The following is a 13,448-nucleotide window of genomic DNA, read 5'->3' on the forward strand; positions in this document are numbered from 1 at the left end:
TTTAGCGTACAGACCTTGCTTCATCAGCTGATAGAGAGCAGCAGTTTGTACACAAATTAATGGCACTCAGAGGGATGAAAGGCTGAGCTGGCTGTGCCAGGACAATGACCGGTGACCCAGATTGCTGAATAGTACTGTAGAGACTTCAGTTGGCTTTAACCATTAACTGCAGAACTTTATCACACCCGTCAGAAAACAATTTTTATCTTTTACATATTAATTCCTGTACTTTTTTCTGTGAGAAACTCACACAAATCATACCTTGCTTTTTTTTATATACTACGCACCTTACACTGCTAATCTGCAGCCCTGGAAAGCTAAAACACGCGAATCGTATTCTCATAATGCTGAGATACTACGGAGAAAAGGTCACTCTCATGCACATTACAATACTACGTCATACACCTATAATGTTTATGGTTACTGAGAAGGTTTGTCATATGCAACTTCTCTCACTGCTGGAGGTTAAAGTGTGACAGACAGCTGACAATATGCACAAAACATAGCACAATGTCTTATTCAGCATTAGTCTGACGCGTTTTGCACCCCTAACTAACGCTGGCTTAGATGCTGTGCCATGTTTGGTACATAAAAATCTCAATAAAAAGTATTGTTTTTATACCGAGAGCAACAACTAATTAGCTCCTTTATGCCACAACTACACTGATGGGACTTGCGTTCAGGGTGAGGAAAGGAATCCATCATCACAATCTATGGATCACTAATCAATACTCATGTTTGCACTAGAAATTTAGGGACAGAAGTGACATTAAGTTCATTGACTAGTTTTTTTTTATTAACGTCCAGGAGCAAGGTCACAAGTCTAACCCTCCCCTCTAACTCATTCTCTACACATCTCAGAAACTACTAAACATTTTGCCCCTCCCTCATAATGCATTTTGCCCCCGCTCAACTTGTCTCATCAACCCCCAACTCTCACACTCCTATAAATGTATAAATCAGGGCACCTTGAAAACAAACCTGACCCTGCTCCCTTGAAGAAGAGGGGTGTGTGACTGACAATCACTGTGTAGTGTGCATTCTAGACAGGCTCATTACCCTGTCCCCCCCCCTCCCTCTACCTGCAGAGTGCTGCACTAATGGCCACATGATGTGTTCTGCGCACCAAGGGGATCAGAATTATCAGAGCAAGGGTGGATTTAATCCATAGGTTAACTAGAATTATACTGGGAAAGCAACAGTTACAACCATTAGACTATTGCTGTGGGGGTGTTTTAGACAATCAGGAAGTCAAATCACAGCTGAGGGTTTGGTTTCTAACAGAGATTTTGATTCTTGATTGCTCTGAATATTATGAGAAACCAAGGGGTTAAGTCATTTTGAGCAGCCACATGTTTTATATTTATGAAATCATGTGGTTGCTCAAAAATTTCCTGAACAAATCCCGCAAATATTCATGCTACTTCCCCTCTAACTTAACGCTGTCTGTATTGCATCCCTGAGCTTCTAGCCCGTGATCTGACTTCATTCTCTCAGCTTTATTAGATTGCAAGCTGTTGTAACAAGATTCTAAACGTGTGTTCTAGAATAATCACACACTTATGTAAAGTGTGAACATATTAGATCCTACAAGTCCTTCCTGACCAACTATTTTTACCACCGTTATTACCTACGCCACTAATAAAACAGGTAATCCCTAGAAACCAGGTGTATGAGGAGGGGATATCCAACCCCAGTTTAGCAAGCTGGGAGCCTCCTCTTTACAATGTGGGGTCTCATACCCTTGTCAGCTCTAGCACAGGGGTTTGAAATGATTCAGCACTTAAAGGGTTAATTATGTGTATATGAAATACTATAGCAGCAACTGTAAACCAAGATGTTGTGACAAACAGAAATGTCACAGTCAAATAGGGTGAAAATGAAAAAATACAGATCAGATACAAAAAAGAGGTAGATAGGTTAGACAAATGGACAGAGAGATAGACTGCCAAAGACAGACGGACAGAGAGAGACGGACTGACAGGACAGACAGACAAGACAGACAGATAAGACAGACAGACAAAAAACACAAAGATGGATAGACAGAGTCACAAGGGACAGACAAAATGTAAATGGCACAACTGCTACACAACACGCTAGATGTGCATTTTAGGACCTACCTTTTAGAGTCTTGTTGTGGATAGGCAGATCACTCTTTGTGCTGTAGACGTCGTCCCCAGGAGACGGCCTCCTCATTAATATGGGTTCATTCTGCACTAGCCAATCAGCTACTTTGCTCTCAGCTGACACCATCTCTGATGGACCAGATTCCTTCCCCACAGCCCTCCTCTGTCTCATTGAAAACTTAGTAACATGATCCTTAATTTTTATTTTCCCAGGTTGACAGTCATCAAACTCAATGGTAAACGACGCATGACTCTGCACCACGGGCACGGTGGTAGTATCGGTGTCTTTGGTTGGGATTTCATGGACTTGGGTCTCAGGCGTCTTTGCCGGCTGCTGAAAGTCTTTTGTTGGAATTTCAAAGTAGCTGGGCTCCCTTCTGAAGGAGTAGACAGACTGGTCCTGGGGGTCTCTGTAGCCAATGCTGCAGTTTATTTCCTCATCAGGATGTGGGGTCTCCTTACACCTCTCTACAACACAAGAGAAATATTTTACATTTTCTAGCACAGAAGAGCAGGTTTCTTACAGAGGGCACAAGAGCCACCAGCACCACAGGTTAGAGATATTCCAGCACAAGACACCCAGGAACCACTACAAACCAAGGTCATTTATTAGTCAACTTTAAAAATCCATACAAAGAAAGTATTTGTTTACAATGGTCTGATGTGTTCCAGTCTCTGTATGATAGATACTAGGGATAGACCAATATCGTTTTTTCAGAGTTGATATCTATTATTGGCTGCCTTTCAGGCCGATATTCTGTACATTTAAAGTTTTGAAAAATCAACACAATTTCAACACAAATCTGGTATAAACTGAAAATGCTTATTAAAAATTTAAACATTAAAAGTAAACAACTGGGAAAAATAAAGTGCTTGAAAATTAACTTATTAAATGGCTTCCCAAAACATAGAAAAATGGCATAAATACCTTTTAAATTGCACATTGATATAAAATTAAATGTAAGTCACTACTGCAAAGCTAGACACTACACGATTTCTTTAATACTCCAAGTTAAGTAGAAAAACAGTGCAGAAAGCATAACATTTCAGCATGTTTACCTGTTAAACGGCTTCTGTTTTTTTTTATATATTGCTGCCACTTAACTAAAAACAAGCTCTCTTGGTACACTTTACAGATAAGGGTTAAAATTAAAGTTAAATATATATATACTGCCATTTGACAGGGAAAGAAAGAACATGCTGGAATATCAGTGCTATATTTATTTATTTGCTTTCATTTTTTTAATATGATCATATATTTACTCAATTACAAATACCTTCCCTGGTACTGAGGTGTGGACTATGAGCAGTTTTATACATGTGTAACAGCGCCACCTAATAGTCAGAGCATTGTTACCCATTGCTAGAGAATATTGATATGAATCTCCTATACTGCATAGCTTTCTACTCAAGGTTTGTTGTGGACATTTAATTGATGTGCCTGAACTATCATTGTTTTATGTTTTTTTTTCTATGGCCATGAAAGGAGAAAATAAAATATTTAAATTAAAAAATCATCAACTATAGCAGCTTTAATTAAAATGTTTTGAAAATGTGTAAAACTGATCAGAATGCAACAAATAATGTTCTATTTGTGACAGCAATTAGCAAGCAGATTGATTTTATGTATTTCTGACTCCTATGAGCAAATCAAAAGTAATTTAGCTCTGTGTACTTCAAGGAAACTATGTAGCTTTAAGTGCCACTTAAAGATCACATTTTCCATTTAAAAAATCATATATGTTTGTATATGCAAGTCCATCTACAGGCCTGCCATTAGGGGTATGGTAGTTGGTAACTGAGCTCCCAGGAACACCTGGGTTTGGACTATAAAATCTCCACCCCCAATCTCTCTATAACTGTCGAGAACTCCATCATTACACCTACTACGCATGCCCGATGTCTTGGGGTCACATTTGACTCAGATCTTTTTTTCACTCCTCACATTCAGTCCTTGGCTAAAGCCTGCCGCTTCCATCTTAAAAACATCTCTAAAATTAGACATTTCCTTACACAAGACACAACTAAGATTTTAATCCACTCTCTCATCCTTTCCCGCCTTGATTACTGCAACTCTGTCCTCTCTGGTCTCCCCAGCTGCCACCTAGCTCCTTTACAATCCATAATGAATGCCTCTGCCAGGCTCATCTTCCTTACACGTCACTCTTCATCTGCTGCACCTCTCTGCCAATCCCTTCACTGGCTTCCTCTTGCCTCTAGGATCAAACACAAAATTCTCCCTCTGACATACAAAGCCCTCATTTGCACTGCACCCTCCTATATCTCAGACCTTGTCTCCAGATACTCTCCCTCCTGTCCCCTTCTCTCTGCTCATGATCTCCTACTCTCCTCCTCTCGTTACCTCCTCACACTCCCGTTTACAGGACTTCTCCAGACTGGCTCCCATCTTGTGGAACTCTCTGCCTCGCTCCCCAAGACTTTCCCCTAATTTTGAAAGCTTCAAGCGCTCCCTAAAGACTCTACTGTTCAGGGATTCATACAACCTACACTAACCTTTCTTTATACCAGTTCCTCTCCTCTATTGCTATCCCCTGAACCCCCTTAGCATGTAAGCCTAAGAGTCCAGCTGCTTGTAGATCACCTTCTTAAGAGCCGACTACAACAGTGCGAATCTTGGCAGGGCCCTCTACCCGTTTGATCCCTATAAATGTTTTGTTGTACTATGCCTTTGTTTATACCGCTGCGGAATCTGTTGGCGCTCTACAAATAACCAATAATAATAATAATTCAGAAATTCCAAATATCGGCTGCTCCGATATATCGGTCTATTACATACACACGTATACCCTCTAGTACATCCTGACTGTAAATCACTTGTGCAAAATGCTCCTTACACTGGTTATTCTCAATGTAAAATCACATTAATAGAGAAACCTCACTCACTCAAGGAAAATACTCATGATGGGAAATCTAAAAAATATACTAATCTAATCTTTCGTTTACGGGGGAGTTATTTTAGGAAATTGTCACCACTTTTCTGTGGCTGATAACTGGAATTTTTTTGTTGTTGGTGTCTCAAGGAGAGACAAAAAAAAAAAAGCCACAAAACAACAGATTCATCCTGAAAAAAGAACACAGGTTTAAATAATTCTTATTCTTCATTCAAAATTCTCTAATTATACCAACTTTCTTAGGATAGGGTTTTATGTTTGTTTGTTTTTTATAAGAATATATATTTTTAATTCACAAAAGAGCTATATCCAGTTTAGGGCAATGCCCTGTTAAATGTCTTTATCAGGGCAATTTTGAGTGTAGGTTTTTTTAAAAGTTAGAGTTTTTTTATTGGGGGGGGTACTTTGGTTTTAGGAAAAAGCTATTCACTTCAACTAGGGCACTGCCAAACAAATGCCCTAGTAAGGGCAATTTTTAGAGTAGGTTTAAGTGTTAGTTTAGGAATTATAAGGGGTGTTTTTATTTGTAATGGTATTTTTTTTTTAGGAGGTACTTTGCAATGTTGGATGTGGCAGTCAATAGTGTAGCGAGGTAGTTTGCGTTGGAGGTATGTGGCGGATTAGGGGGTTAATAGATGTATTGGGGTAGTTTGCGATGGAGTGGAGTTTTTTGCAGTGGGCTATGTGGAAGTTTAGGGGTTAATAGTGTTGCCAGGTGTCTTGCAGTGGGCTATGTAGCGTTTTAGGAGTTATTAGAGTAGGAGACTTATTGCGATGCAGGTTAGCGCATAAGTATGGGTGTTAGCACAGTTTGTGTGCTTCATAGAAGTCTATGGTTGAATACGTTTAAGACAATCGCGACTTTGTAAAGTCTTTTTGTGCGGGGTTGCGCTCACACACAAACTTTTTACTTTCAACTCGTACACCCGACACACACAAAACATTTACTTCTAGCAAAATGAACGCGTATGCAGAAGCGCAAAATGTCGATCCACCCGTAGTCCAGGACTCAGTTGGATATTAATAAAGATTTTTCCTGGTTTGCTTTTATACAGTAACATCTGTTTAGTTTACTGTCATGAGGTATCTTGAAGAGACAGTTATGTCAAAAGAAACTCTTGATAAGTTATAGAATTTATAATAAAAAGAAAAAAAAACCCTTTTTAATTTACTTCTATTTTCCCTTTTTCTCTTGGTTGTAATGTACTTCCTTTCTATGATTGCCCACTGAGCAGGCTCTGAAGCCTGCGTGTGACTTGTGCACTATATTTCTAACATTGTTACAAAGATTATTGCAGGGCACAATGATTGGCAGGTCGTGTGACGCCAGTTCTGATTGACACTTGTAGGTAAAACCTGTGAGGGCTGCACGTCACGTATAAAGAGCAGGTGTCCCGAATAATAACATAACAGGTATTACCGGAGTACAGCTCCTCTGGTCGCCTCCCGTCCTGCAGCTCGTGCTGGTTATTGGCATCATCTTCACCCCACCAGGATGGCTGGCCATATAATGGGGTGCGGTAAACTGAAGGCTCTGCAAGCAGAGAGACGTTATCAAACAGGGCCCCCAACACACGCATGCAGGACCCCAGCAACAAGACACGTCTTCCATAATGAGATTTGTTTTATATATATATATATATATATATATACATACACACATATACATACATATGCAGGACCCCAGCAACAAGACGCGTCTTCCATAATGAGATATATATATATATATATATATATATATATATATATATACACACACACATATATATATATATATATATATATATATATATACACACATATATATATATATATATATATATATATATATATATACACATACACACACACATACATACACACATCCATATACAGTACATATATATATACATACACACACATACATACACACATACACACATCCATATACAGTACATATATATATATACATATACACATACATACACACATAAATACACCCATATACAGTACAAATATATATATATATATATACACACACATACACATACATGCAGAATTATTAGGCAAATGAGTATTTTGACCACATCATCCTCTTTATGCATGTTGTCTTACTCCAAGCTGTATAGGCTCGAAAGCCTACTACCAATTAAGCATATTAGGTGATGTGCATCTCTGTAATGAGAAGGGGTGTGGTCTAATGACATCAACACCCTATATCAGGTGTGCATAATTATTAGGCAACTTCCTTTCCTTTGGCAAAATGGGTCAAAAGAAGGACTTGACAGGCTCAGAAAAGTCAAAAATAGTGAGATATCTTGCAGAGGGATGCAGCACTCTTAAAATTGCAAAGCTTCTGAAGCGTGATCATCGAACAATCAAGCGTTTCATTCAAAATAGTCAACAGGGTCGCAAGAAGCGTGTGGAAAAACCAAGGCGCAAAATAACTGCCCATGAACTGAGAAAAGTCAAGCGTGCAGCTGCCAAGATGCCACTTGCCACCAGTTTGGCCATATTTCAGAGCTACAACATCACTGGAGTGCCCAAAAGCACAAGGTGTGCAATACTCAGAGACATGGCCAAGGTAAGAAAGGCTGAAAGACGACCACCACTGAACAAGACACACAAGCTGAAACGTCAAGACTGGGCCAAGAAATATCTCAAGACTGATTTTTCTAAGGTTTTATGGACTGATGAAATGAGAGTGAGTCTTGATGGGCCAGATGGATGGGCCCATGGCTAGATTGGTAAAGGGCAGAGAGCTCCAGTCCGACTCAGACGCCAGCAAGGTGGAGGTGGAGTACTGGTTTGGACTGGTATCATCAAAGATGAGCTTGTGGGGCCTTTTCGGGTTGAGGGTGGAGTCAAGCTCAACTCCCAGTCCTACTGCCAGTTTCTGGAAGACACCTTCTTCAAGCAGTGGTACAGGAAGAAGTCTGCATCCTTCAAGAAAAACATGATTTTCATGCAGGACAATGCTCCATCACACGCGTCCAAGTACTCCACGTGGCTGGCAAGAAAGGGTATAAAAGAAGAAAATCTAATGACATGGCCTCCTTGTTCACCTGATCTGAACCCCATTGAGAACCTGTGGTCCATCATCAAATGTGAGATTTACAAGGAGGGAAAACAGTACACCTCTCTGAACAGTGTCTGGGAGGCTGTGGTTGCTGCTGCACGCAATGTTGATGGTGAACAGATCAAAACACTGACAGAATCCATGGATGGCAGGCTTTTGAGTGTCCTTGCAAAGAAAGGTGGCTATATTGGTTACTGATTTGTTTTTGAATGTCAGAAATGTATATTTGTGAATGTTGAGATGTTATATTGGTTTCACTGGTAAAAATAAATAATTGAAATGGGTATATATTTGTTTTTTGTTAAGTTGCCTAATAATTATGCACAGTAATAGTCACCTGCACACACAGATATCCCCCTAAAATAGCTATAACTAATAACAAACTAAAAACTACTTCCAAAACTATTCAGCTTTGATATTAATGAGTTTTTTGGGTTCATTGAGAACATGGTTGTTGTTCAATAATAAAATTAATCCTCAAAAATACAACTTGCCTAATAATTCTGCACTCCCTGTATACATACATATATATATATATATATATATATATATATATATATATATACACATACACCCATATACAGTACATATATACATACACACACATACATCCACCCATATACAGTATATATATATATGTACTGTGTGTGTGTGTGTGTGTGTGTGTGTGTGTGTGTGTGTGTGTGTATGTATGTATGTATGTATGTATGTATGTATGTATGTATGTATGTATGTATATATATATATATATATATATATATATATATATATATATATATATATATATATATATATATATATATATATATATATATATATATATATATATATATATATATAAATCTCATTATGGAAGACGCGTCTTGTTGCTGGGGTCCTGCATGTGTGTGTGTGTGCGTCTTGTTATGTTGGGTCTTCTGTGTGAGCCTGTATGTATTTGTATGTGTATATGTATGTGTCTTGTTACTGGTGTGTGTATATATATAACAAAATTTATGCTTACCTGATAAATTCCTTTCTCCTGTAGTGTGGTCAGTCCACGGGTCATCATTACTTCTGGGATATTAACTCCTCCCCAACAGGAAGTGCAAGAGGATTCACCCAGCAGAGCTGCTATATAGCTCCTCCCCTCTAAGTCACCTCCAGTCATTCGACCAAGGACCAACGAGAAAGGAGAAGCCAAAGGGTGTAGTGGTGACTGGAGTATAATTAAAAAAAAAAAAAAATTTTACCTGCCATAAAAAACAGGGCGGGCCGTGGACTGACCACACTACAGGAGAAAGGAATTTATCAGGTAAGCATAAATTTTGTTTTCTCCTGTTAAGTGTGGTCAGTCCACGGGTCATCATTACTTCTGGGATACCAATACCAAAGCTAAAGTACACGGATGACGGGAGGGACAGGCAGGCTCTTTATACGGAAGGAACCACTGCCTGAAGAACCTTTCTCCCAAAAACAGCCTCCGAAGAAGCAAAAGTGTCAAATTTGTAAAATTTGGAAAAAGTATGAAGAGAAGACCAAGTTGCAGCCTTGCAAATCTGTTCAACAGAAGCCTCATTCTTAAAGGCCCAAGTGGAAGCCACAGCTCTAGTAGAATGTGCTGTAATTCTTTCAGGAGGCTGCTGTCCAGCAGTCTCATAGGCTAACCGTATTATGCTACGAAGCCAAAAAGAGAGAGAGGTAGCCGAAGCTTTTTGACCTCTCCTCTGACCAGAATAAACGACAAACAGGGAAGACGTTTGTCGAAAATCCTTAGTTGCCTGTAGATAAAATTTCAGGGCACGGACTACATCTAGATTGTGTAGCAGACGTTCCTTCTTCGAAGAAGGATTAGGACACAAAGATGGAACCACAATCTCTTGATTGATATTCCTGTTAGTGACCACCTTAGGTAGGAACCCAGGTTTAGTACGCAGAACTACCTTGTCTGAATGAAAAATCAGATAAGGAGAATCACAATGTAAGGCAGATAACTCAGAGACTCTTCAAGCCGAGGAAATCGCCATTAAAAACAGAACTTTCCAAGATAACAGCTTGATATCAATGGAATGAAGGGGTTCAAACGGAACACCCTGTAAAACATTAAGAACTAAGTTCAAACTCCATGGTGGAGCAACAGTTTTAAACACAGGCTTGATCCTAGCTAAAGCCTGACAAAAGGAACTTCTGACAGACGTTTGTGTAAAAGAATGGACAGAGCTGAAATCTGTCCCTTTAAGGAACTAGCGGATAAACCCTTTTCTAAACCTTCTTGTAGAAAAGACAATATCCTCGGAATCCTAACCTTACTCCATGAGTAACTCTTGGATTCGCACCAATATAAGTATTTGCGCCATATCTTATGGTAAATCTTTCTGGTAACAGGCTTCCTGGCCTGTATTAAGGTATCAATAACTGACTCAGAAAAACCACGTTTTGATAAAATCAAGCGTTCAATTTCCAAGCAGTCAGCTTCAGAGAAATTAGATTTTGATGTTTGAAGGGACCCTGGATCAGAAGGTCCTGTTTCAGAGGTAGAGACCAAGGTGGACAGGATGACATGTCCACTAGATCTGCATACCAAGTCCTGCGTGGCCATGCAGGCGCTATTAGAATCACTGATGCTCTCTCCTGTTTGATTCTGGCAATCAATCGAGGAAGCATCGGGAAGGGTAGAAACACATAAGCCATCCCGAAGGTCCAAGGTGCTGTCAAAGCATCTATCAGAACCGCTCCCGGATCCCTGGATCTGGACCCGTAACGAGGAAGCTTGGCGTTCTGTCGAGACGCCATGAGATCTATCTCTGGTTTGCCCCAACGTCGAAGTATTTGGGCAAAGACCTCCGGATGAAGTTCCCACTCCCCCGGATGAAAAGTCTGACGACTTAAGAAATCCGCCTCCCAGTTCTCCACTCCCGGGATGTGGATTGCTGACAGGTGGCAAGAGTGAGACTCTGCCCAGCGAATTATCTTTGATACTTCCATAATTGCTAGGGAGCTTCTTGTCCCTCCCTGATGGTTGATGTAAGCTACAGTTGTGATGTTGTCCGACTGAAACCTGATGAACCCCTGAGTTGTTAACTGGGGCCAAGCCAGAAGGGCATTGAGAACTGCTCTCAATTCCAGAATGTTTATTGGTAGGAGACTCTCCTCCTGATTCCATTGTCCCTGAGCCTTCAGAGAATTCCAGACAGCGCCCCAACCTAGTAGGCTGGCGTCTGTTGTTACAATTGTCCAGTCCGGCCTGCTGAATGGCATCCCCCTGGACAGATGTGGCCGAGAAAGCCACCATAGAAGAGAATTTCTGGTCTCTTGATCCAGATTCAGAGTAGGGGACAAGTCTGAGTAATCCCCATTCCACTGACTTAGCATGCACAATTTCAGCGGTCTGAGATGTAGGCGTGCAAAGGGTACTATGTCCATTGCCGCTACCATTAAGCCGATCACCTCCATGCATTGAGCTACTGACGGGTGTTGAATGGAATGAAGGACACGGCATGCATTTTGAAGCTTTGTTAACCTGTCTTCTGTCAGGTAAATCTTCATTTCTACAGAATCTATAAGAGTCCCCAAGAAGGGAACTCTTATGAGTGGAAAGAGAGAACTCTTCTTTTCGTTCACCTTCCATCCATGCGACCTTAGAAATGCCAGTACTAACTCTGTATGAGACTTGGCAGTTTGAAAGCTTGAAGCTTGTATCAGAATGTCGTCTAGGTACGGAGCTACCGAAATTCCTCGCGGTCTTAGTACCGCCAGAAGAGCACCCAGAACCTTTGTGAAGATTCTTGGAGCCGTAGCCAATCCGAATGGAAGAGCTACAAACTGGTAATGCCTGTCTAGAAAGGCAAACCTTAGATACCGGTAATGATCTTTGTGAATCGGTATGTGAAGGTAAGCATCCTTTAAATCCACTGTGGTCATGTACTGACCCTTTTGGATCATGGGTAAAATTGTCCGAATAGTTTCCATTTTGAACGATGGAACTCTTAGGAATTTGTTTAGGATCTTTAAATCCAAGATTGGCCTGAAAGTTCCCTCTTTTTTGGGAACAACAAACAGATTTGAGTAAAACCCTTGTCCTTGTTCCGACCGCGGAACCGGATGGATCACTCCCATTAATAAAAGATCTTGTACGCAGCGTAGAAACGCCTCTTTCTTTATTTGGTTTGTTGACAACCTTGACAGATGAAATCTCCCTCTTGGGGGAGAGGATTTGAAGTCCAGAAGGTACCCCTGAGATATGATCTCTAACGCCCAGGGATCCTGGACATCTCTTGCCCAAGCCTGGGCGAAGAGAGAAAGTCTGCCCCCCACTAGATCCGTTCCCGGATCGGGGGCCCTCAATTCATGCTGTCTTAGGGGCAGCAGCAGGTTTCCTGGCCTGCTTGCCCTTGTTCCAGGACTGGTTAGGTCTCCAGCCTTGTCTGTAGCGAGCAACAGCTCCTTCCTGTTTTGGTGCAGAGGAAGTTGATGCTGCTTCTGCTTTGAAATTACGAAAGGAACGAAAATTAGACTGTCTAGCTTTAGGTTTGGCTCTGTCTTGAGGCAGGGCATGGCCTTTACCTCCTGTAATGTCAGCGATAATTTCTTTCAACCCGGGCCCGAATAAGGTCTGCCCTTTGAAAGGTATATTAAGCAATTTAGATTTAGAAGTAACGTCAGCTGACCAGGATTTTAGCCACAGTGGTCTGCGCGCCTGAATGGCGAATCCGGAATTCTTAGCCGTAAGTTTAGTTAAATGTACTACGGCATCCGAAATAAATGAGTTAGCTAACTTAAGGGCTTTAAGCTTGTGTGTAATCTCATCTAATGGAGCTGATTCAAGTGTCTCTTCCAGAAACTCAAACCAAAATGCTGCTGCAGCCGTGACAGGCGCAATGCATGCAAGAGGTTGCAATATAAAACCTTGTTGAACAAACATTTTCTTAAGGTAACCCTCTAACTTTTTATCCATTGGATCTGAAAAGGCACAGCTATCCTCCACCGGGATAGTGGTACGCTTAGCTAAGGTAGAAACTGCTCCCTCCACCTTAGGGACCGTTTGCCATAAGCCCCGTGTGGTGGCGTCTATTGGAAACATCTTTCTAAATATCGGAGGGGGTGAGAACGGCACACCGGGTCTATCCCACTCCTTAGTAACAATTTCAGTAAGTCTCTTAGGTAAAATATTTATCCAACCTACACATTTTCTCTGGTATTGCAACTGTGTTACAATCATTCAGAGCCGCTAACACCTCCCCTAGTAATACACGGAGGTTTTCCAGCTTAAATTTAAAATTTGAAATATCTGAATCCAGTTTGTTTGGATCAGAACCGTCACCCGCAGAATGAAGCTCTCCGTCCTCATGTTCTGCAAATTGCGACGCAGTGTCT

The 13,448-nt window shown here is 40.8% G+C and overlaps 1 protein-coding gene across 1 annotated transcript in view; it reads right to left on the reverse strand.

Moving 5' to 3' along the window:
• CEP170B (centrosomal protein 170B) overlaps window positions 1–13,448 on the reverse strand; it is a 325,448-nt gene that overhangs the window by 134,871 nt on the left and 177,129 nt on the right. Inside the window, exons 7-8 of the mRNA XM_053697256.1 lie at window positions 6,459–6,572; window positions 2,121–2,594 (exon numbers count right to left, since the gene is read on the reverse strand). Coding sequence (XP_053553231.1) covers window positions 2,121–2,594; window positions 6,459–6,572 — 588 coding nt within the window. The remainder of the gene's footprint in view (window positions 1–2,120; window positions 2,595–6,458; window positions 6,573–13,448) is intronic.

Source organism: Bombina bombina, chromosome 1 (genome assembly GCF_027579735.1).
Source record: "Bombina bombina isolate aBomBom1 chromosome 1, aBomBom1.pri, whole genome shotgun sequence".
Classification (NCBI taxonomy): Eukaryota; Metazoa; Chordata; class Amphibia; order Anura; family Bombinatoridae; genus Bombina; species Bombina bombina.